The sequence below is a fragment of the Pseudonaja textilis genome, chromosome 5 (assembly GCF_049901715.1).
Source record: "Pseudonaja textilis isolate UNSWEBS1 chromosome 5, rPseTex1.2, whole genome shotgun sequence".
Taxonomy (NCBI): Eukaryota; Metazoa; Chordata; class Lepidosauria; order Squamata; family Elapidae; genus Pseudonaja; species Pseudonaja textilis.
This window is the reverse complement of record NC_141994.1, coordinates 61,527,620-61,552,388: the sequence shown is the minus strand read 5'-3', so window position 1 is coordinate 61,552,388 and position 24,769 is coordinate 61,527,620. Positions and strand designations below refer to the sequence as shown.

Sequence of the window (24,769 nt, the reverse complement as noted above, 5' to 3'; positions counted from 1 at the left end):
TTATCCTGGGCAGAGACCATTTCAGAAATCGTTGCTGTATCCCATATAAACAATGTAATGTAAAGAGCAAACTGGAACGGGACTGCTGCCCTGAGGTAAGGCCACATAAAACAGAAGGAAAGAATACCTGGAAAGACTTGATGAAGGTCCAGAGCAGCGTGCGGATGCCCTCCCCTCGACTCAAGAGCTTCACCAGACGCATCACACGGAAGAGTCGGAAAAAGGTGATTGAGATGCGAGAGTTGTCCTCTGTGTTCTGGAACCCATTGGCACAGAGGGCAGTAGTTACAACAGCAGGTGAAGAAAACCCACCCTGGGCCACAGAAAATGCGACTTACAGGAAGAGCTCACTGCACTGTTCCCCTGCCTTAGAAACCCACCCCTCATCTTTTACTACCATGCTCATCTCTTCTCTATATCCCTATGATAAAGTCTATATTCCCCACATCCTTCTTCTCAATTCACTGTAGTTGTTCAGGAGCATTTCAAACATTATTCTCCTTGTTTTAACAAGATGAACTTGCCAGGGCTCTTGCTAGTAGTGTGAAGCCATGTTTGCTTACTTCATTGATTAAAGGGTCATAACAAATGGGTGCGAAATTATTTAGTCTGCGGAACTTAGGCATGCAGTTACATTTTTCTCCACAATATAATGAAATTATATTTTACAATGACATCAATATAATGAAATCATAGAAGTGCAGCTGTAGTTTACACTGTATTGGGGATTTAAGAATGAATATTGCAGATACTTGGCTCATTAAAAAAAAACAGTACACACAAATGTACTGTGTTATTTGGTTGGGAGAAAGAACAATGATTACTCAAAATACTATAAGCAGAAGCTATTATTTTTGTGTAAATATTACTTATATCAGATAGGATTTTTCCTCCTTTTTTACTGAAAAAACTATCCCACATTTGGGAAGTTTGGAAGGTATGGGCAATGAAATGAAATCCTGATGCTCAGATACAGAGTAAGCAGGCTATACAAAATGTGTTTCATTTTATTGCATGCTGAATAAGAAGTTCTTAATCCAAAAGGAGGTAACAATTTTTAGCCATATGGACTAACAACCCAGCAAAAAGCATGCAATCTAAATTGGGATAAGGGATCTTCTCTATTCTCATCCCTGCAGAAATCCCACAAAAAATGATGCATACGTTGTATTTGGAAACACTAATGTCTAAAGCATGCTTATATGGTTTTTTTTTTGCAAGGGAAAGTCCTAACTTTAAAATATGTTCACTTTATCTCTGATATACTTAATCTTGGCAATATTAGGAGCAATAGCCATTTCAAAGTTTGCTTCTAAAAGAAATACTTTTCAATGTGTACTGCATTATAAAAATAAATTCAGTTAGAAGGATCCAAGATGAAACAACACTAATGCTTCTTGTGTTTTTCTGTAGTTTGGTACTACATCTTCGCTTATTTTCTCTGTCCCCAATTTTATTTCTCATGACCCCTGGGTATTTCCCACAGCCTGTCCACTGCCCAGATAATATAGTTATTTTGACCTGCCACTACTGTTTAATAGTTCCTAGAATTTAAAATAGCTTTTTTTCCCCCTAAGAGGCTTCTGATGTTCTCATAGCTTAGTCCCTTAGCACAGGACTCATTCATACTATTCCCTTTGGAGCCTGTGACTTACATGGACATTCCTCTCACTGCACTAAGCCAGGATAAGCCTGAATCAGATGGGGTCAACTAGTTTCCCTTGGCTTTTGTGAGAAGGCTTCCTACCAAATAGACTACTGATAGGGAATTGGGTATTGGTGTTACCAAACCATACCAAGATAGACTAGTGAAGGATGAAGAGGAGTTTTAGTACCCTGTTTTAGATATGGTCTATTTCTACGTAGGTTGTAGAACGCTGGCAGATTTCAAAGGAAGTAATAGCACATTCTTCATTCTTATGCTCTTTAATTTTCCATGGCTTCCATCAAAACAACAGTTTAATGCTCTCTCTCTTTCTGATCTATCTGGAAACAGTGCAGATCACCTACCACCCAACAAACATATCTCCCAATTTGAGCTACTCACCACTTGTAGTAACCATGAGAGAACAGGTCCTTTGATTTCCTGTTAAGCTCTTCTAGCCTGTGAGTATTTATATGTCTATGTGCATATATACAGAATTCAAATCTTGAATTATATACAAAACTGTATATAAACAGTTTGCAATTTTCTGGGTTTTTTTCTGTATAATTTATATGTAAAATGCATCATTTTCCTTTTTTTAAAATGAGGCATAATTAAGATGCTGCGAATCAAACCTATGTTTTGACTTATTTAAAATGCATATAGCCTTTTATTTTTGTGATTTTTTTTCCAGCAGGTTTGCAGAAATCAATCACTGGTTTTAGTACTTAGAAACATTTCCCGAAATACACATGAAAATAATCCTGTTCTAGAATTAATGAATGCTTGCTGTTGAAGGTATGCTATTCAGCTGAGAAAGCAAAGAAATGCTATGATACACGCAGTTCCCAAGTCTGACAACCAACTTTGTTCAGGTTATAGAATTTGCTGAATTAAGTAATCTAGTCAAGAAAAAGGATATTAACTGACTTTTTAAAGTGAACCAATGTGGAACTGTGGGAAATACAATGTTCTTTAGACCCACATATTATTAGACCCACAAATTATTCTATTACTTTCATTTCCACTTCATAAGGGACACTTTATGCCATTGTAACATTATTGAATTTGGCTAAGTGATTGTCATCATTTCCTACCTTCATTTCAGAGCCATAGCCATAGAGCAGTACGACATGTCCTATCTAATCCTGAGGAATATAACACAGGCATTGCAATGCGAAGTTACAGTGAGATGAAATAAGAGAAAATAACCTTAGTGTCTCCAGGTAATATTCATCTCAACCAACCAATAATGGTATGATAGAATGGTAATATCTTAAGGCATAATATGTGCTTAATAAGCTCCCATTTCCCTGTTAACATTATTCCCTGGATGGCAGGAATGGCCGTTTCAAGCATATTGTCCACAATATGGAAATCAGCGTCTCGGCATACAGTAAGTTAACCACACTAGTCCAGTTCACTCAGAATTATATTTCCTTCTCTCTTCCCTCACCTTTAATTAGAGATCCTTCAACAGGGTGAATTAATCAGTGTGTAGGTGTGACACTGTCTTGGGCAAATGAGGTGGAAGGATTTGTTTGCACAACTAGAATTGGACAGACCACATCTCATATTCTATGTGGATCTTTATTGTCTGATTTCATTGTTGTATGAAAATATAAATATTAGCTTTCTTCTCTGTTTGAATTTATTTTGCAAGCCAATCCACTTGATTCAAAGAGCTCATTTTTTTAACAAACAAGAAATCCAAAAAGGGTTCCAGTTCTCTCTTGGTAATAACTCATTATATGGCAGGACAACAGATAACTTGATTGAAGAAAAAATCAAGGATGCACATGAAATACAAATCATGTGCAGAATAATCAATACCAGACTCTACAAATGGTTACACAACGTGAGAGGTTACATGCAGAGATAACTGGGCCAGGTTTGGAGACAGAAACCTTAGTAGTCAGGGTGGCAAGAGAATAAGGCATGTATTAGGAGGTTAAGTAGTGTTGCAGAAGAAGATGGTTAGGTTTTTGTCTAGGAATGCACACAGGGACAACAAAACATCACAGTGAGGAAGGAAGGATATAAAGAAAAAAATAGGACAACACAGTAGAAAAGACTGTTCTCTGGAATGCAATGGATCAAATTCAGCCATCATTAAAGAGTCCTCTTATGGAATTCAGCAGATTGCACACATTCACACAATTGTATGGATGGGGTTAAGAATTTTAATCCATTGTCTTACAGATATACAGATAATTGAATCTATCAAAAGATATGTATAGTTCTCAGATTAGTTTTATATTTCTTTTCATAAAATGCATTCCTTTAGACTCCAAAATTATAGATATTTTCTTGGGAAAAGAAATCATGAAGTCCAATCGTTTTAGGAATACAACTATATTAACTGAAGTGATAGAACTTTCCCTTGTCTAATCTATTTCCTTTCTCAGTACAAAGAGCACAGATGTTAAAATACAGTAAAGCTTCAAATCTCTGGACCTTCATTCATCAGACTAAGGACAAGAAGAGACAAATTTTACTTTAGACTTAATTTCCATAATAAATATATTCCACTATTTCCAAAGCAGTCCAGACAATTGATATAATCTATGTAATTTGTATGGTTACCTGACAATTTTAACATTAGTTAAATAATGATGCAAAAGGCATAAATGTCACTATGAAAATTCAATTTTAATGGACATCCATTAAACTGAAATGTTATTATATTTTAAAAAAAATTACATCAGGATCCATTTTCACTGCTGGGTTTTCCAATTAATATTAAAATGAAGCTGTTTTCCTATATATAAGAAATAAACAATTTCCACGTTTTGAACTACAACTTCTACAATCCCTTGCTAATGGCCATGCTAGCTGGCTGATCCGTCTTAGGTCTAAACCAGGGGTGTAAAACTGGATTTCTTCGAGGGCCAGATCAGCATTTTAGTTCTCTGTGGGCCGGCGGTGCTGGGGGGTGGGATGGGAGGCAGGACAGATGCCTCCTGCAGCACCCTGCTGGCCAAAATGGGGTATGGGAGGTCTGTGTGCAGCCCCCCTGTGCCTCATTTTTGCCCTCCATGCCTCCTGCAGCACTTTGCCAGCTAAAAACAGGCCGTGTGGCCCATTTTTCGGCATGTTTTCGGCCCATTTTCTGGCTCAGTTTTTGGCAGGCAGAGTGCTGGAGGCCATGGAGGGTGAAAATGAGGCACAGAGGGCTGCATGCAGCCCGTTTCAGCTGCCTGAGGCATTGCGGGCCAGTCCTTTGATAGTTCTAGGCCAGTCCCATGGGCTGGATTTAAGCATTGTGCGGGCTGAATCCAGACCATGGGCCTTGAGTTTGACACCTGTGGTCTAAACTATTTGATAGTTGGCAAAAGCTAAGAGGACTTGATATAACTATATTCTTAGCTTTCCACCAAGTAAAGTTTCTGATGTCTTTAATATGCTTGATTTTTATTTCTGTGTAACATTCAGTTTTGATTACAATCTTATAAAAAATCTGGAGACATGTCCTATTGGACTTAAATTTATTCCTGACTAGAAATGTACAGGATTGAATGTTATGTTTTTTTAGATTACAGAAAAGGCGCATTTATTCTATTTGTAATATTAACCAATCTGGAGGTATGATAGTTATCTTTGGTTTACCTCCAGCAATTGTCAATTTGAGACTTATAACTCTGACATTTTTAACATGGTTAACAGTCATTTTTACAGTTTATCATTCATGAAATTCCCCTTTCTGTGCCATATTTTGGTGATAAACTAATAATCTTAGATCTAAAGTAATTGAACTCTGAATATAGTTCAGATTACATTTTTGCAATAATGGGTTTTTGAATAGTAAAGAGAATAAACCTGCCCATTCATCATGTTTTTATAAATGGAGAATTTTATGTGTATAGTCTCAAAATGTATGTTCTGGGTTTTTTATTATTGAGAATATTAACATATGTTCTCAATTAGGTTTGTTTCTGTCTAAAGTAGTATTTCTTATAGTGAATGTATTAAATGTATCGGTAGACCTCATTTTACAACTGCCTTATTTCATGTTTGCATTTATGACGTTGAAAAAATAACTTTTAGACCAATCCTCACATTTACGATTTTTGCAATCTGTAAAGCCAAAGAAAACTATAGTAAAATCATAAACACAACTACACTTTCATTGAGCAACTGTTTGCTTTCATTGTCCCAACTGTGGTCATTAAACAAGAACTACCTGTGCATTCTTAATTGTTTGCTAAGTGTGACTGAGCTGTACTTCTCAGATGCACATTTTGTAACTATAGTTTTCTTTTAACACTAACAAACAATGAAAAGTACTACTTGCATTTGTGGAGCATCTATGAGAGATGCACTTGCTAAAATGTTTGAGAGTCTGAATATCAATCATTGTCAAGGAATTACAGTATTTATGAGGATCTGATTCATTTGTCAAACATTGTAATGATAAATTGATTAGTGTTATATTTCTCCTAATAAGAAAAAGCTACATATAATTGCAAAATTCAGCCTTTATAAAAATAAACACAATCCTTTGTTATGTTTCAACATTCTAAATCACTATTGTTTATAAACTTGCTGCTGCAAATATATTATGGATTGTGGTGTATGTATATATGTGGGTGTAAATGAGTTCATGTAATTTCTATGCTAAGTTTCCCATGTTGTTCCAAATGAAGGAGAAAGTGAATATATCAACAAGTTTAGAAGAGTGGGATTATGATGATTATCTTCAAATGAACTCCCTCATACCTACAACAAAGCTGTACCGAATAGCAGTTCTGTAATATTTCTAGAGAAGGTTTAATAGCATTGGCTCTCTTAGTAAAACTATCAGAGATATGGACAGTATCTCAATAGTTATAACCTAAAATATGAATTTCATACAAATGGATTTCTCTTCAAAATAAATAAATAAATAAATATACATCTTAGTATTTGATACTTCCAGTTAAAGTAGTTGATCTGCAATTTAGCGAATTCTATTATCCATCTTTTTTTGAAATTTAATGCAAGTCAGGCTTCAGTTCAAAAATAAAAACTATCACTGCATTTCAGGCACTACATTACATTTCAGGAATGTGGCTATTAAGAATTGCTACACGCTTTGTTATTGTATTGATTCCTACAAGACAATTTTCTTATTTAATGTGAAACTGGTCTTAAGCCCAGGTGTCTTTTTCCTTCCTTGTAAGAATTAGGCTACAAAGACAGAAATGTAGAAAATAGATTCTTGGAACCCTACTTTGTGCAGATCTCCAATATATCTTATCTTATAAAATCTAATCCTAAAACTCAGTGAGAATCCATAACTACCAGAAAGTTTTGAGTCTTTGTTAATGGTATTTTATGTGTTGATCTTTTTCTATCTTCTTGGCTATGCTTGGAGTTCCAATTGTGAATTTAAATAGTCACTTACTCTTTAACTGGACAAAAATTACTCATGAAAAACCGTGTTTTTTCATTATTCAAAAATGAGATTGTTCTGTTTGCAGAAGAGGACATATACCTTTATTCTCATGGAAGGCAGTGTTCCCCATATGGGTAGACTAATTATAGCAATAATTAACTTACAGCCTGAGTTTTAAGTACTAAGTCAGATTTTATCTCATATGTTTATGTGTAGTTTGAAATTATATTTTAGCAACTACAATTTATTCCTTATTACATAAAGTTTTTTAAGCTGGGAATGGTTGTGAATTTTTGAGTATCTAAAATGGTATTACAGGTAGTCCTCAACTTACAACAGTTCATTTAGTGACTGTTCAATGTTACAACGGCACTGAAAAATTGACATGACCATTTTTCACACTTACGACCTTTGTAGCATCCCCATGATCATGTGATTAAAATTCAGATGCTTGGCAACTGGTCCATACTTATAACTGTTGCTGTTGCCCAAGGTCATGTCATTACTTTTTGTGATCTTCTGATAAACAAAGTCAATGGAGAAGCCAGATTCACTTAACAACCATGTTACTAACTTATCAACTGCAGTGATTCACTTAACAACTGTGGCAAGAAAGGTTGTAAAATGGGGCAAAACTCAACAAATGTCTCACTTAACAACAGACATTTTTGCCTCAACTGTGACTGTAAGTCAAGGACTACTTGTACTATTATATAAGAGGCACAGGCAAGCTTGGAATAATTAGAGAAAGAAAATATTTTTAAGGAAGACTACAACATACTTTAAACTTTAATTATATTCAGGGATCACAAAAAACTGACTAATTGTCCTGAGGAATGGGAAATTAATACCAAATTACTCCAGAAGAAGAATCAAATTGACTTAGGAATATTAAGAATATAGCTTTCATGCTTTATATTTTTATCAGAAAAAAAAACAATAAATTGAAATGTAACAGTAGAGATATTGTGCAGTAGTGATTTCCAACATTGAGAGTGTATGTCACCAGAATAACAGCTTTCCTTAAAATGTTCTGTGTAAACAATTCATAGTACAAATTCTCTGGACTTACAGAGTAAATGGCTGTTCATGAGAGTGAAACATAGGAATGCTATGGTTAAAACTAAAGCCTTCCAGTAACACAAAAGGTGAATACCTTACTGAGATTGTCCGAGGATATCATATATCATATCATATACATTTTAAAGACTGCATGGGACATAATGAGTCCATAATATTCCATACATGTACACTAATATGTACACTTTTGTTGTTATTAAACACAGCCTATATTGCCATAAATGCATATATTTTGCTATTAAAAGATTATAAGCTACCTGGGCATAAGACTATTGATTCATTACCAGTGATCAAAGTAACATATAGAATAAATACTGAAACCAGTTTCTTACTTTCTCTTTCTATCCTATGACTGGCATTAATGTTTTCAATTGATGGACAGTATTAAGGTCTACCAAGCATCCATTTGCATATGTAACCCCTTACTTGGGGCACGGTATGTGCATTCCACATACTGTAGCTTCCTGGACCAGGATATAGAGCAATTTTCCCTGGCAGAGGCACTGTGGACCAATCTTTCACTGTTTCCAGGACTGCCCCATGGGTCAGATCTAAGTACCCCGTGGTCTGGATCCAGCCCCAGGCCTTGTGTTTGACACCCCTGCTCTATACCATTCCAGACAAATGGCTGTCCAATTTCTTCTTTAAAATGTCCTATTCACGTCCCTCCAATCCTTCTCTTCAATAGGTTAAACATATCAAGCTTCCTTAACCATACAAAACAAAAGCAAAATTCACAAATATAATGTATCTTTGCTTTGTTTTGTATGGTTGAGGGAGCTAGTTATATGCAACCTATTGAAAAGAAGGATTGGAGGGATATGAATTGGACATTTCATCTATATAATCCTCTATTATTTAGGTATGTTAATAATGTATATAAAATATTTTAATATGTCTCACGCTTATTCCACTAATTCAATATTAATTTGTATTTATTTAAATTATAATTTGTTACCAAATATTGTATGTAAAGAATGTTCTAGGATTTGTTATTTTTTGATGGCATATATTTAAAGTATTTATCTTATAATTTCAAATGTACATATTTATAAAATAAATCCATAGATTTTTCATTTGCTTATTAACCCAACCTCAGTATAGTAGATTGATGTTGTGATAGATTCACATTGACATATATCAGAAAGATCTATTTTTAACTAAATTCAGATAGTTAAATATGTTTTTTAGTTTTCAGAATGTATTTATTATTCTGTTCATTAGACACAATAAAATGGAAATGAAATAGCATAGCTGAGTTCATGATGATCTAAAGAGGTTTGAAACATATTAGTTGGCAATGCTTTCTGATATGTTGTGCTCCTGTTTGTAGCAAAATGATGGTGTCTGGGTTTTGCTTTTTAAAGGTTTTTTCTAAAGAAGTGGCATTTTAAACCCTATGGCTATGACTGTGTTAAACTGACCTGTCATACTAAATTCAAAATTTGAATTTTGATGGAAATATTGTTGGAGCTATAGTAAAAGGTTCACTTAAAGAAAAATCAGTATAAGGAATCAAAATATAAATTGGAAATGCTATTTTAGAAACCTGTATTGTGCTCAGTTCCAAATAACATCTGATGCTTTAATTGCTCTGTTTACATTAATGTATATGGATAGAATTTGGTAGAAAAATATGTCAGATATTTCCTAAGGGTAAAAATTTTTAAACCAAGGGATGAGAAACCTTTTTTTTTTCATTTTAAATTTCCATGTCATTCCAATTATTTGACTGACTGGAATAGGTTAAAAACAGATTAAAAGTGTTATCTTTTCAGACAGCACATATTCAGCTATGGGTACTTTTTTAGCCATGAGAGAGAACTATTAGTTTACATTGCTTTAATAGAGGATTGGATGGATCCATGCCTACTTATTATATTAATTTATAGTACAGTATTGTATATGTTCATTGCATCTGAAAAGGCTCTAGCCCAAAGAGTTTGCATTGTAAGAACAGGCATAGGGAAATAGCAAAAGAACGGAAGAGAAACAGGATAGCTAATGTGAAGAATATGCCTCATATATCAATTATACTTAGAACCTAATAGGATATTGAGTTGGGTGATGTCTCAGAAAATTACAGGAAAAGCATATGGAGGAAGAAAGAGAAAGGATTTTAAGAGTGTATTCTGGGAGCCAATTTCAATTCAAGAGAGAAGGAAGGGAGAATGTTGTTATTTTAGGGTGCAAAGCCTTTGAATGATGATGGTAATATAACTGAATGGATAAGGAACACAGGTGAAACTATTATTTAAGAGCAGAGAAATGGTGTGGGAGGAAGAGTATAAGCTTTGGAAGATAAGATAAAAATAGTGGGTGGATGGAGAAACCTGCAAATGGGTAGAAAAACAATGTATAGGGGTTTAAGAGAAATGTCGAATAGATCAAAAAATAAACAATTTGGCCGAAGAATAATACTGAATCAGTGGGTATATATATCAAGATAATGAATAGTTAAAGATATAATTACAGTAATGAACATAAGAGATGACCACAGTTATTTGTAATTGGCAATTAAGGATAAAAATGGATCAAGTTATTGCTTGGAAAAAATAGGCTTTCCCCTCCTTCCAAATGCCTTATAACTTCATAAGAGTATGTAAATGACTATTGTTAGAGCATTATGAATGGGCATTATCGTATAATTTATAAAAATCTAAAAATCTATAATATTGTATCCTCATTAAAAGATGCACTCAAGTTGTACAATAGGGCCCAAATTAAGGTAAGCTAGATTGCAGCCAAATATTTCAATCTGTGCAAAGGTTATGTGATGCAATGAGTTTCAGTATATAACTAAGTATTTAAGGATATCTAGTATATACATTATATACAATATGGGAGTGAGATTCTCTAAATTCAACTGGATTATTTGTCTAGGAGAAAGCAGCATTGTATTTACTTTGGTCTTCCCTTTGGTGTGTATATGTATATGTATATGTGTATGTTTATAATTTTCCAATAATTGATATTATGATGCGTTTTCAAAAAACTTTTCACTCACAGAAAATTAATTTCCTATGTTTTAGGATCAGGCAAGATTGCTCAACAAGCCAGTAGTAAATAAGACTTATACGACTCCTAGTACAATCCTAAATATTCAAAAATAATTTCCGTTGAATTCAGTGACACTTACTTCAATCATATGTAGGGAATATGTACATTGTTCGGAGTCACATTTGAAATCATACAAATATGGTAAATATAGCATAGCAAGTGCCAGAGGATCTTTTTCCAATGTTTACATGGTGTGTCCTCTGCAATCCAGCAGTTATGCATTAAATATACCTTCTTCAGTATTCTAAATACAAACATACATATTTACTGTCTACCAAAACTGAATAGATGTAGTGATGAAACAGTGGTAGATTTATATTTCTGAAACATATTTTATATCTTTTTAAAGTATAAAGTATGAAATTGTTTAATAATACTGGTATCTAAATCATGTATCACTTTCAAACAGCAATGTCATGGATATTTTTTAGTCAAAAGTTAAATGTCAGCATTATAAAATATATTGAAATGAAGCCAAGGTGTATTGCTGCCACTATCTAGTGAAATAGTTTTTCAAAGTGGTAACATACAACAGATATAATGAACCTGTACTTATTTTTGGAAACATAATTTAATAACTTCGAATGTTTTAGCATTTTCACAAATGTATGGTGCTTGTCAAGCACCTGAATTTTGATCATATGACCATGAGGATACTGCAGAGGTCTTAAGTGCACAGACCAGTCTTACTTTTTTCAGTGCCATTGTAACAGGAAACCATCACTAAATGAATGGTTTTAAGTTAAGGACTAACTCTATAATGTCATGGCTCATGGCTGTCAAACTCCTGGCCATGGGCCAAATGAGTCACGCCACACCCATATCCAGTTTAGCAACAGGGAAAAAGTCCCAATATGTCATGTGATGCCACCATGACAACGTGAGTTTGACACCCCTGTCATAGCTTAAAAGATATGGCATATATCAAGACCATTTGGCTCTAGAGAAATTTAGGTATATAGTCGATTACTGTGTCATCTTTTTACGTCAAGGACCTAGAAATAAAACAATAATGTGAACTACAGTTGATCTATCCCACAAAATTAAGTTGATTTATAATTGTAATGCTATATTTTATTGTAAAACATGTACAATTTCCATTCATTTTAATGGTAAGAATACTTTTTAAAGGCTGCAAATGAAATGCAAGCTCAACCAGTAAAATGAAATTGCTTTGAAATAATCTTTTTTTACCATGACATCCTCTAGAAAAGTTGAGATTACAACTTGTTGACCATACTGGTCAGTAATTTTGGAAGTAACAGACCTCAGATATCTGGAGAGTACCAGATAGGATGGAGCTCAATCTTTGGTATGTTGCTACCAGGGAAAAATTGAATAGATTTCCCTCTTGTGTTTTTCCCACGCTACTTATTAAAATGTAAAAAGTAAGAAATACATTTTGGAAAACTGGATTTTCCAAAATATTAAATAGTATATACAGTATAAGCTGTAGGTTGGCTCATGAAGAAAAGTTAGTACATTTATACTTCATTTTACTACATCTTTCACAATTTTAAGAGTTATACTTTTTATTGTAATATACTTTGAGATTTTAGATCAAAAGCAGTGTGCAATTTTTTTTTTAAAAAAAATGATTCTATTACTTTAATTTTAAACAATTACTTATATATTTATGACTTTTGAAAAATAATCTTATAGCAACAAACACTCAGAATAAATATTTTTTTCCATATAGGAAACATGAATTTCCTTAGATCAACCTTTCACAATCCAAGGTCCTTCTAGCTGTGTGAATGGGTTTGGATCCAATATTAGGTTCCACAAACATTGCTAGAATTACAGCCATTCTTTCTTGAAAAAAATAAGTTTTGCTTCCACACAATAAAATAAAATGGTGATTTCCATATATTATGCAAGAAGCATGTTTACATTTACTGGTAGTAGCTTGTTTTGCATATTTGAATCAGTTTCTAAAAATATGACACTGCCTAAAGTCCCATTGCTGGATCATAGGAACTCCTATTTAGTTTTCTCAGAGATTGGCAGTGTTCATACATTTGTAAGACCTTGTAGATGAGAAATTTTTAACTCTGCACTCAATGCCTTTGCTTGACTATTCTTTGTAGAATAATCTATCCCATATAAAAACAAACACAAATCATAACTATTCCCCCAAATAAATAACTCATTAAAATTCCAAAACAACATCCAATTTGAACATGCACATAAACACAATACATAGTTAGATATCAGAAATAACATAATTATTAAGGTGATAACACAGTGAGAAGAATAATATAGAATGTCAAAAGAAGCTTTTGGGCTGCTCCTGTCCCTTGCTTGCTATATATTGGAGGACTTTGCTCTTCTCACACCAACTTTGCAAGAAGTATTTTTTAAAATAATGTTCTCTTGGAACAAAATATTCACACATATGTAGAAAGCAAAGATTTATTTCCAATATCAGCTCTACAGCAAAGGACTGGAAAAGTTAGAAGATAAAATACAAAGCACCAGAAAGATGAGCAGACAGAACAACATAGGTGAGTGCAGAATCTGAAAAAAAAAGGCCAAGGGTTAGATGCATGCCGTCCTTCCATCAATCTTTGTTCCATTGCAAGAGTGGGGCTGTTTTAGGCCACAATCCTCAAGCCACCTACTGGGGACTAGTAAGTGAAGCTCCAAGTCAGCCAACTGAACCAATCAGATGGCTGTACTAATTACTGCCATATTTCAAACCATATAAATGTCATTTCAATCTTAAAAGCCATTTTTTAGGGAAACATGTCCCATTGATTTCTGTAGAAATTACACATAACTTGGTTTGTAGTCAGAATCTCACCCAGGTTTCCAAAATCATTGAGCTCTACCTCTTGTCCCCAAGAGGTAGTTTGACCTTAATGTCAGTTTCAAAGCTGAACCCATAGCTCTCTGCTTTCAGAAACTTTGTTGCTGAAAATTGACTGGCAGACATTTGGCCTGACTTGAATGACAAAGGCAAGGTCATAAAAAATTGGAATGGAGAAAGGGAGGGAAGAAAGATGTATAGTACCACTGGGAATAAATGGAAAAATGAATTTCCAAAGATATTAACAGGTGTTGATATTTCTGGATTTATAATATATAGATCTCTTACTTGCCTGGAGAATAATCCCCCCCCAAAACTATTGGTAATATACCTTTCAGTTTTTTCTAGGGACACATTTGAATGCCACTTGGAATATTGATAAAGCTGCCTCTTCTAAGCTTGTAGCAATAATAGGCTTGGTGCTATCATTATAGAAATCACAGTTACAAACCTGCAGCTGTATCTATGAATGGGCCTGTGACACTCTCTTCTCCATGGACAGGGTTCTCAGGGACGACCCCAATCAGAACACAATAGATGGAGAAGATATTGAATTTCTGAACTGGTAGCAAATCACAGCCACCAAATCAGCTGATGCTTTTTTGACATTATATCAAGAAATTTGATTTCCCCAGGAATAGATAGTTTTAATAGCTTCTGTAAAGCATTAATAGGCTTATTAGAAAGGGACATCCTCATCTCTCTCTCATTTCCTTATAATCATTTCTGTACAGTCATTCCATCAAACCTAAGGATAAACTTCTTTCACACTACAAGTAGCTAGGATCAGGCCCTAAAAATAACATCCTAAATACATCGTTGAAACTTACACATTGTATACCTTCTATTATTCTTTTCAGCATACAAGCTCACTTAACTGCATGCAAACACTTGAAGCTAAGACACAGCTGGCATCAAATTAGCAGATATGCTCATAGATATCCTTCTTAAATGCAATCATACATACCGGTATATCTGAAATATATTATTCAAGCTAAGAATAGCTACATAGATGCATTCACAAAACTTGCTAGCCACGCAGTAGTAGATAAACCTTACTTGCCTTTCACAGAACATCCATACTTTGGCAAATACAAGGACATATAATCTCAGCGCATATAAGCAGCACTTTCATATGTGCTTGATGGAGAACATCTGCTTTATTCAGTTAAGATATGAGCACCTTTTCACAGGTTCTTTTTAAAAACTGTACCCAATTAGACTGACCCTGACTCAAAAGCCAGAAAAATATTTGACTCTGGACAGGTAGTTTTCTTTACATCTCCCTATGCAAGTTGGGGAGATAACAACACTTCTTACAAATCCTTCACTGCCTTATGTCTCTCTCTCTACATGTTGTACTTTGCTTTATACTGTTTTTTCCTCTGATCCAATCACTCCCTTTGAAGAAAAAACAAAACCCTTTTATTCAGCTGCTTTTCTTGTTTGCTGGTGGCTGCAGACTTTCCAAAACACTAATCTCCTGCATTCTCCTCCTACACCTGTTTCAAGGTTGCAGCTTTATTGGCAAGTCGGCTTTGCTGACGCTGGAGAAAAGGCTCAAATGGGGGAGGGGCAGCAGAGGTGCCTATAATTATTTTAAACAGCCTGCTCTTTCACATACCTAAAGCTGATTTTGCTATAGATTTCAAGCATGTAAGTGTATAGTGCTCTAAAAGTAACAATGTGAAATAAGGGAGAAGGGTTAACAAAACACTAGAGTTCTTTCAATAGATTCTTAGATTTGAATTCTGAGGTTTTATTATTTTTAAATTTATTTTTTTCTATTTTATTAGCTGTGTTTTCCTATTTTGTAATGATAGAATATATATATATATATATATATTTGTTTTCTGAGGTTCTCGTATATGTGATCTTTGTTGTTATAGATTGATATCAGCACGTTGATGAAGTCTCATTCATCATCTTCACCCCACCCAATCAGAACACAGCAAGCCCCACCCAATCAAGTCCCACCCCACTGGCAGTTAAAGGAGGAAGCAGCTGCAATCTCACATTACTCTGAAAAGCACAGAGCCGGAGACAGAAGCCTGAAGATGATGAATGAGACTTCATCAAACGTTGCCTAGATACTTGAATCTTACGCGGAGAAAACCGAACAACAAAGATCATATATATATATATATATATATATATATAGAGAGAGAGAGAGAGAGAGAGAGAGAGAGAGAGAGAGAGAGAGAGAGAGAGAGAGAGAGAGATGAACACAATACAGAAGCCTGATGATGGCAGATGAGATTCTGCCGAAACGTTGCTACAACTTTAATAGCACAACTATAATGACGTGGGAAAATACCCGAACAAATCTGAATACCATATATATATATATGGGCTTCTGTCTGGTGTTCGTCTGTGAGTCAGACTTTTACAGCTGTTTCAGTTTTAAATTTGGGGCTAGCCTACTGCTGTGCCAGAATGGTTTTTTCTTCATCCTGGATTGGTTGGGAATCTTGGTCTGTGTTTATTGGTCTTGGAGTTTGCTGTGTTCTGCTTGATTGGTGTTTCTAATATCTTCTGTCTGTTTTGTGGCTTTTTTGTGTCTTGATTGGCTGGCAACATTGTGTTTCTGTATTGGAGGCTTTTAGTGTAGCTTGGCTCCGAGTAAATGGATGGCTATCATTTGTTAGGAAGCTAGGTTTCATCTGGGTGCCTGGTTGGGGTGTGTTTGAGCTGGAGTTATCAGGGGGGGATCTGTTTGTGCCCAGATGTTTGCCTGGCTTGTGGTGTGGAGATTTTTTTGTTTGTGAGTGCAGGCTTCCAAATAATTGACAGTCTGGTGGAATCATCTCTTCTCTTCATGCTTTCAGGTCTTTTTTCAATCTCTATGGCTTCTCTGATAATTCTGTGGCTGGGGTTTTCTATAGTGGCTATAGTGGAGATTTTTCTGTTTGTGAGTGCAGGCTTTCAAATAAATGACAGAAGAGATGATTCCACCAGACTGTCAATCATGACGTGGGAAAATACCCGAACAAAGCTTAATATGTAAGTACCCGCGAAAACTTAAGAAAACACACACACACACACACACACACACACACACATATATATGATCTCCATGTAGATTAACAAGCCTCTTTTATTACTCAGAGAGAGAAGTTATTTATTCAGATATGAATTAAGAAGCCAGAAATACTAAATATGTATCAATGGAGAATACCGTTTTCAATACTTGTAATCAAACCCTTCTTAAAAGACCATATTTAAAGTTAAATCTTTCAAATGTTGTCCTATTGTTGCTTGGAAATTGCATTCCAAAAGTCCTTGTTCCTAAGTTCATAAAATGTTAATAGTCAGTTCTCTCAAATGAAACAGTTCCTCAGAAAAAAGTAAAGCGAGAAACTCCCATTTACCACCATTTCTCACAAAAAAAGAGGCTGTGGGCAATTTTGCCTGCAATACTGCACCTTAACTGCTGAGCACTGAAATAAGTTAAATATTTCAGTTATTTTATTGTTCAGGATATATCATTCACTGTAAAACTTTAAAAATTCTTTTTAAATATGACTCAGCCTGGACATGAATGCAGCATGAGAGCTTCTACTGAATAGAAGAAAGCTATTATATGTCTTCAGATGACATTTAAAAACAAATCACCAATCAATGATTTGTAACTACTCTTGTTTTGGGAAAGAAGCCGACTGGATGTCTTAATGGCTGATCAGAGTTGGTTCTGCCCTGTCATTCAAATGCACATTCCTATTCAGTGGATTATACATTTGTGCAATTAGAGAAGCATCATTGTTGTCAAGCAAAGACAATTTGGACAGCATATGAGCTGGTCTTTTACTGCTCTAATTTCAGAGGTTGAGGACAACAACCAAAAACCAAAGCATATTCTGGGCATTATCCAACAATTAGTGCATAACCAGGCAGACATATAACCCTTTAATTAAACAATAAGATGCATGAAACCAATAAATCAAAGGCTAAAATGATCAAGTGGTATCTAAACATTAGGAATCTAAGCATGTGAATTTGTGTGCCTTTTTTGAGAAATAATATCAGAACTACCTACTTCCAAGTAAAGTTGCATAGGTTGGATTTAAGTCTTGTATTGGGGGCTTCGAAAGAAGGTAACAAGCTTGTAAACATCTTTACTTAGTTGAAACTGCCTGACTTCTTGGGTATAAATTTTTTTCAAACTGTTGCAAAGGGTAAACTGAGAAGACACACCCGATAGTGATTTCTACCCTACACTCACAGAACTACACCTTAAAAAAGTGGCACACAACTAATATTGGATTTGTTTTTGTGGCAATCCAGTGATTTCAGTGGAAATTTGTGACAATACAATTCATTTGAAATGAATGTAGCTAAAGAGTAATTTCATGAGCCCATAATTTATATTCATGCACTAAACATGCACATGCAGTACATGTACATCTACTCTAATGCACGAGAATGACATGCCAAGAATGTTAGGCATCTAGACAATTACAAATGCATCCACATACAAGCTCAGTTATACTTTTAAGGCTTATGCACACATTGTCTACCCAAAGTGGATGTCATCTGCCCTGTGGAAACTAGTTTCCCCAATGAAGTCTCACTTACCTCTAGTGAATTAGCTCTAGCTCATCTTAGAGCTAGCGTGCTGCTCCCTAAAGGTAAGCAAAGCAGTTTAACAAGGAGTAAATGTAATGTGTGCAGAAGCCCTAAGGGATACACTTGCATTCAGATATACAAACAGGTGACTGTTAAATGATTTAGACTATTTGAAATATCCTCCAAAAGTGAAACAGATAAAAAGGAAGTAAACAGATACACGTTGACTTATTTCACACACACATGCATACAAACAAAATTAGATTCTAGCCCTGTTGAATTACGATAAAATATATCTGCAGAACCATTCCTATGTACCAATACTGTACATGATCTATTCTATAGTCTAATTATACTACAGACTGAAATCTCAGCATATCACAAATACAGTTTTCAAGTGTTGTTTTTTTAATTACTAGGAAATTTCTTGTTTCATAAAGAAAAATTATGAGATTTCCCAAATCTTTTCTAGACTTCTTTTTCCCAATGCTATATTTATAATGCTTAATTTTTATTCAAGGCAGCCGCATGCCACAAACTGATTAATTTATATTTGTTCCTTTTTTCAGTTTTGCAAGTTTATACATTTGTTTTGTATTGTATTCACTTTAATCCAAATTTAAAAAAAAACAGGATTAACATTCATATTGAAATCCATACTGAAAGGTATAACTTCACAAAATACGAGTCTAAAAGACTATTTTTTTAAAAAAATATTCCTTCTGTGTATATTTTAATTGAAAATACACAAATGAATCTTGATCCTGTGTTCATTAATTAATTAATGAATTAATACTAATTCATAGTTTTACCTGGAGAAAGATGTGCAGTGCAGCAGTTGAAGGCAACAAAAGTGCATGTTTTCCAAGAACACTTGGAAACGTTTCCAAAAAACATTGCTCCAGATATAACTCTGAATGGAGCACTAAGGGCTTCATTAGCACGTCTTGCTGATCCAGCAATAGGTATGTGTGTTGGGATAGGGGTGGGCTTCCAGTTACTAAAATGCTTCCAGTTACTAAAAATGGAGATTATAACACTGGAAATTTTTTCACAGTGGATGTATATACAGGAGAAAAATGATCCAGATTGCATATCCCATAACAGCTAGAAATTATAGTCCAATTATAGAGGGCAACAGGTTGGGGAAGGCTGGTATATAAAATATATTTCTGAATTATATAGATTTTTTTTTTAAAGTTAACTGAATATTTTCAGGAATTGATTTATTATTTCTAAGGAAGAGCAGAGCACGTTTGTTTTAGAAGCCACTTTCTAGTATTGAAAAAATGTTATCTATTGCATGTGTTTCCCATTTTTCTATCACGGCAGTCCTAAGATTCTCACATCCAGATCTTGATTTTTTTAAATCTGTTTTTGGGGGGGAACTTTGAGCTGTGGACAATTCTGTTTTGTTCATTTGTTTCCTAATTAGCAGTCTCAGCAAAATCTTTCTGCTCAATCACTTGGTAGCAAACTGCCAGTAATGTACAGTAATTCCTTGTCACCAGTTTTTATAACTGTTGTATTTTTGAACTGTAGTGTTTCAAAGGACTTATAACTGTAGTGATATATTTTAGTTTAGATTTCATATTGAAGGTTCTGAAAAGTAGAAGGACTTATCTTTACATGTTTTGTTCATTTTTGTTTTACATTTTTGAAGCTGTTTGGAAAATCAGAAAGTTGTATGCAGACTGGAATCAGGAGCAGATGGAAAGCTGGATTTCTTTCTTCATTTTCATATTTTTATACTGAGAATTGGGTATAGTTCTGCACATATGGCAAAAATAAGAAATGGCTATGGCTAGATCTCCATATAAGATTCAATAAATGAATTTGAGATGAGATTAATAATGTAAGCTTTATGATGAATTGAAAACTAACTGTAGGTTTATTCCTTTTTTTCTGAACATGCTTTCTACTATTTCAGGATAGTTTTCAAATAGTCATAAATAAACCCTTTTTATATTCCTCCTCAAAGCTCTGCTTTTAGCTTACTCAAATTTGCTGTGATTTTATGATCTTTCAATATTTCTTAAAATGCATTAGATGGAACATCAGTGTTTCCTGAATAACTCCAAATCCAAAATGTATTTTATGGAGTTTGGATCCATTCAGTTTCACTAGCCATAAAAGTTCTCTCTTATGAATAAAGAAGAAAAATTGGCAGATTTCTTCTTAGTCATCACACTGTAACTGTTTGGGAAAAAAAGACTAATAACTTTAAAATGTTATTAAGAATATAAGCTTTCTTTGTTTCAGTATTTCTTTAATATTATATCCACATAAGTTCATTCAGAAACAGGATGCTTTCCCTTTTGTTTGAGCTCAAGTTTTTGTCAAAAGGTGGCACTCTCCATTATACAAAGTCTTCACCTTTTTTCCCTATTTTTTTATTTAGAGTTTTTCGAACCTCAATATTCCAGCACAGTCCAGTCTCCAATTTGTAAACTTTATTATTATTATTGTTTGACAATCTTAAGTCCAGCTTTATTTTATGCCTGTTTATTCCCAAAATATTTTAATCCAATTTAGTTAAATCTTTAGTTCCAGCTTCTTCCTTTCCTGGTTTTTTTTTTTCCTTGTCCCTTTGTAATTTTGCTGCTCACTTTTCTTTTCTTTTCTTAAAAATTTCATGTTACCTTAATCCCGGGGTACTTTTGTTTAGTTGTATTGCCCAGTTGTCCCGGTTCAGATGTTATCCACCTCTTTCTTCCCTCCTGCACAAATCTTAATCCAGCTGAGTCCTCCTTCAATATATATTTGAAAGATCATTTTCAGTACTTAAATATTTGAAAACCAAATATTGAGATAGGCTGAAGGTTACACTATTTTAAAGACTTTTTTTGCTCTATCACTTGAGGTAATATATTGTGATATATAAATTCATATATCCCATTAAGATTTGTAATTGATGTATAAAATGTAAGGGAATTTTTAAAAAGAATAACACATATTTATTAACACATATTTATTTATTTCCTATTTTTTAAAGATAAAATATTGAAGATGCATGTTTTCCAAAATTGTTAAAAAGTTTTAAGAAATATTACCTTCCACTATAACGAAATTTAGTTTCAACTGAAAAACACTTGAATGCATTCACACGCGTGCACATATACATATATACACACTTGTGCTCACGCATACCCACCCACTGATTATGTACATCTGACTTTTTTACCCTTGCCTTCTGCTTTTCTGGTGATTAAATGGCTTCCAGTCAGATTGTCTCTGCACGGCAAAGTCCGTGCAGATGAGACTTCACAGTGTTCCTATCTAATGCATCCATCACCTTTCATGACAAAGTAATCAATGCCAAGAAAGGCTCATTTTATACAAACCTGTTACTTTTGCAACAATTTTTAGATATCTGTTACAGACTAATTTATTTAGTTAGTACAGGCTGTAGGCTATCATATGCTATCTGATTTTGGAATCAAGTAAAAAACTAATATTGTGTAGTCTATTCAGAAATGTTCCTTTTCTTCTTCCCTCCACCCACCATTCCAGTTTGTGCAGAGCAAGCCAGCATACAGGCACGCAAGACAATTTTTTTCAGGCTCACAAACCATGAGCAAAGCAAAATGACAAAGGAATGATGCAATTGGTAAGGGAAAAGGGAAATTTTTCAATTTGTTCTGCAAAAAACAATGCCTATATGTTGGGTGGCTGGGTGGACTGCCACAGAGTAGGATTATTTTTGAAGGTACAAATTGATATAAAGGGCCATCCAGTTTCTTATTCTATAGGAATATGTGCAATATGACTTCAAACATTTCAGAACAAACTCCATCTTTAATTGATTGCAAATTATCAGTGCATCAGATATGCAAAAAGTTAGAAGAAATTCAAAATGAATAGCTTCATAAGAAATGTTAGAATTAAAGCAAAGATTAAAAGAGAAACTTCAAACATGCTAGGTAATAAAAAGACATATGCAAAAATTTTAGGGCCTGTATAGTAGAGAAGGGTATTCTTTAGAGGTGAAGTGGAACCAATATTAATGTCATCTGCACTTCAACGCTACTTGGTACTGGGAAGAAAAACAGCCCTAGTCAACTTTTCTGTTCTATAAATAACTGTTTAACTTAACCAATCAATCTCTGTTCCATATTTAACTAAACTTAATTAAATGTATTAGTGTACTGTACTAATATTTAGAAAATATACTCAACACTCCTAGAGATCCATAAACCCACCTCATGTTTTTAAGAAATTCTTAAAAGGCAGCTTTATTTTAGTGGGACTTCATCCTAGTTAAGATTATTGGTGTATACATTGAGGCCATTATTTTTTTTGTTTCAATAGTAGTATTGTTAAATACTAGTTATTTAACTAGTATTTATAAATTGCTACTTATTGTAAATAATATTGGGATGGTGTTATAATTCAATAATGAATTTTGCCAAACATAATCCCCCTAGCTTATGATAATGAATGATATTTCTTTTCATCACTATAGCTGCAGCTGGTCAAAATCTCTAGATACCCACACTGAAACAATGTCAAATACAGTAGTGAACAAATAACACAGATAACGTTTGTAGTGCCAAAATATTCTCTGAGCCAGAATTTAGCTGGTACTAATGGTTTTTTTTAAAAAAAATTAGAGTAATTCCTCCTCTCATGCAGTTTTTTCCCATACATAATTGAGAGACAAATAATATAATTTCATTTAGTGTTGTAACATGTTATTACAGAATGTTAGCTTAGTTGTTAAGTCTTGTGGATTCAAGGTTAAAGAAAAGAACTTGGAAAAATAAAAATCTTTGCAATTGTTTTTTCCATATCTGGTTCCGACTATTCCACCTCGAAAGAGTTGCCCTATAATTCTTTGTGAAGTGGCAAGTAGTTCATTGCCCTAGGAAATTTAACATAAAGTTTTGGAAAATCAGTCTTGGCTATTTCTACAACTTCTCAGGACAGAAACTTGCTTATTGTACATTCACTCCACAAACTTTTCATAGATTTTTTTTCTTCTTCTACTATACAGTTTTTATTCATGCCAGGCTGATGATGAGGGAAAGAAAATGATGCAACAGTCAGAAAAAATTTCAAAGTTGTTCTAAAACATAAAGAAACAAGCATAAACAAAACAAAAGAAAATAAGCAATCCTTAAAAAAAAAATCTTTAAATAAAAAGGGAGGGAGAAAGAAGGGAAGAGAGTAAAAAAAAGAGATTAAAAAACCCAGAAAAGACAAATGAATATTAAGAGCAGGCACATTCATGGACAGACGCCAGTTACTTACGGTCACCTCGGTGATTGCTATATCAACAATGCTACCCACAACAATCAAGGCGTCAAATGTATTCCATGCATCACAGAAATAGTGCTGCATGTGTCAGGGAAACCAAAAAGGAAAACAAGAAAAAGAAAAAAAAAAGAAAGAAAGAAAAAAGAAGAGAAAGAAGAAAACAAACAGGAGAGAGAAGGAAGAAGGGTATAAAAAACCCCAAAGAAAAACAAAAATAAATAAATAAATAAACAAACAAACAAAGCATGAAAGAGGGAGAGAAGAGAAAAAAATAAGGAAAGAAAGAGGTTATGTGGGCATAGTTAAAAACTCTCTTACCACTCTACAGTACTGGTTGCTCATACCTCTGTAACATGATGGAGGGTATCAATAAAAAGCCTTGGTTAGTTAGAAAGTTACACTCAAATATGTCTGGTTTTGTTTTGTTTCATCTTTTGGGAGGGAAAAAAGCACACATACCCCAGTCTCCGTGTGCTTTCACCAGCCACATTTGTGACCAGTGAAAAGAAAGGAGGTCTTCAATCCTCCTCCTTTTTTCCCCCCCTGAGAGAAGGACGATGGCAAGATCAATAAAAGCATGACTAGAGGCAAGAAAACAAAAACCAGAAAAAAAGAGAAGATAACAAGTAAAGAAGAGAAGGAGGATTTGGTGGCATCCTAAGGAGGGTAGAGTTATACTCACATTAGTTTCACTGAGAATGACGTCTATAATGCTGCCAATTACGATGAGGAAGTCAAAAATATTCCAAGGATCACTAAAGTAACCCTACATAAGGGAGGGGCAGGCAGGATGGGGATTAAAAAGGAATGTTAGACAGACAGAAACAGTTCAGAATTGGCATTAGAATCACTGCCCTGATAATGCTAGGGGCTGTAGAAGAGCAGCTAGGAGCAGGTGTTTCCATATAAGCACACAAGTTGGCACTACTCAAACATGTAATCCCATTGAAAGCAAAGGGATCAAATGTTC

At 34.3% G+C, this 24,769-nt stretch overlaps 1 protein-coding gene and 1 long non-coding RNA gene across 12 annotated transcripts in view; one reads left to right on the top strand and one right to left on the bottom strand.

Annotated features, from left to right (window-relative positions):
* The window catches only part of CACNA1C (calcium voltage-gated channel subunit alpha1 C), a 424,790-nt gene that overhangs the window by 33,729 nt on the left and 366,292 nt on the right, over nucleotides 1-24,769 (bottom strand). For 3 of the 10 annotated variants that reach the window (XM_087935072.1, XM_087935070.1, XM_087935066.1), the window contains 2 exons: nucleotides 23,794-23,877; nucleotides 128-256 (listed from right to left, as the gene is read on the bottom strand). In XM_087935072.1, the coding sequence (XP_087791198.1) occupies nucleotides 128-256; nucleotides 23,794-23,877 (213 nt within the window). Of the gene's footprint in view, nucleotides 1-127; nucleotides 257-21,182; nucleotides 21,291-23,793; nucleotides 23,878-24,481; nucleotides 24,566-24,769 lie in introns of all 10 variants that reach the window. The other 7 variants (XM_087935074.1, XM_087935071.1, XM_087935073.1 and 4 more) reach the window with 5 other exon arrangements.
* The window catches only part of LOC148125668 (uncharacterized), a 99,544-nt gene that overhangs the window by 45,887 nt on the left and 28,888 nt on the right, over nucleotides 1-24,769 (top strand). The gene's annotated exons all lie outside the window — the stretch shown is intronic.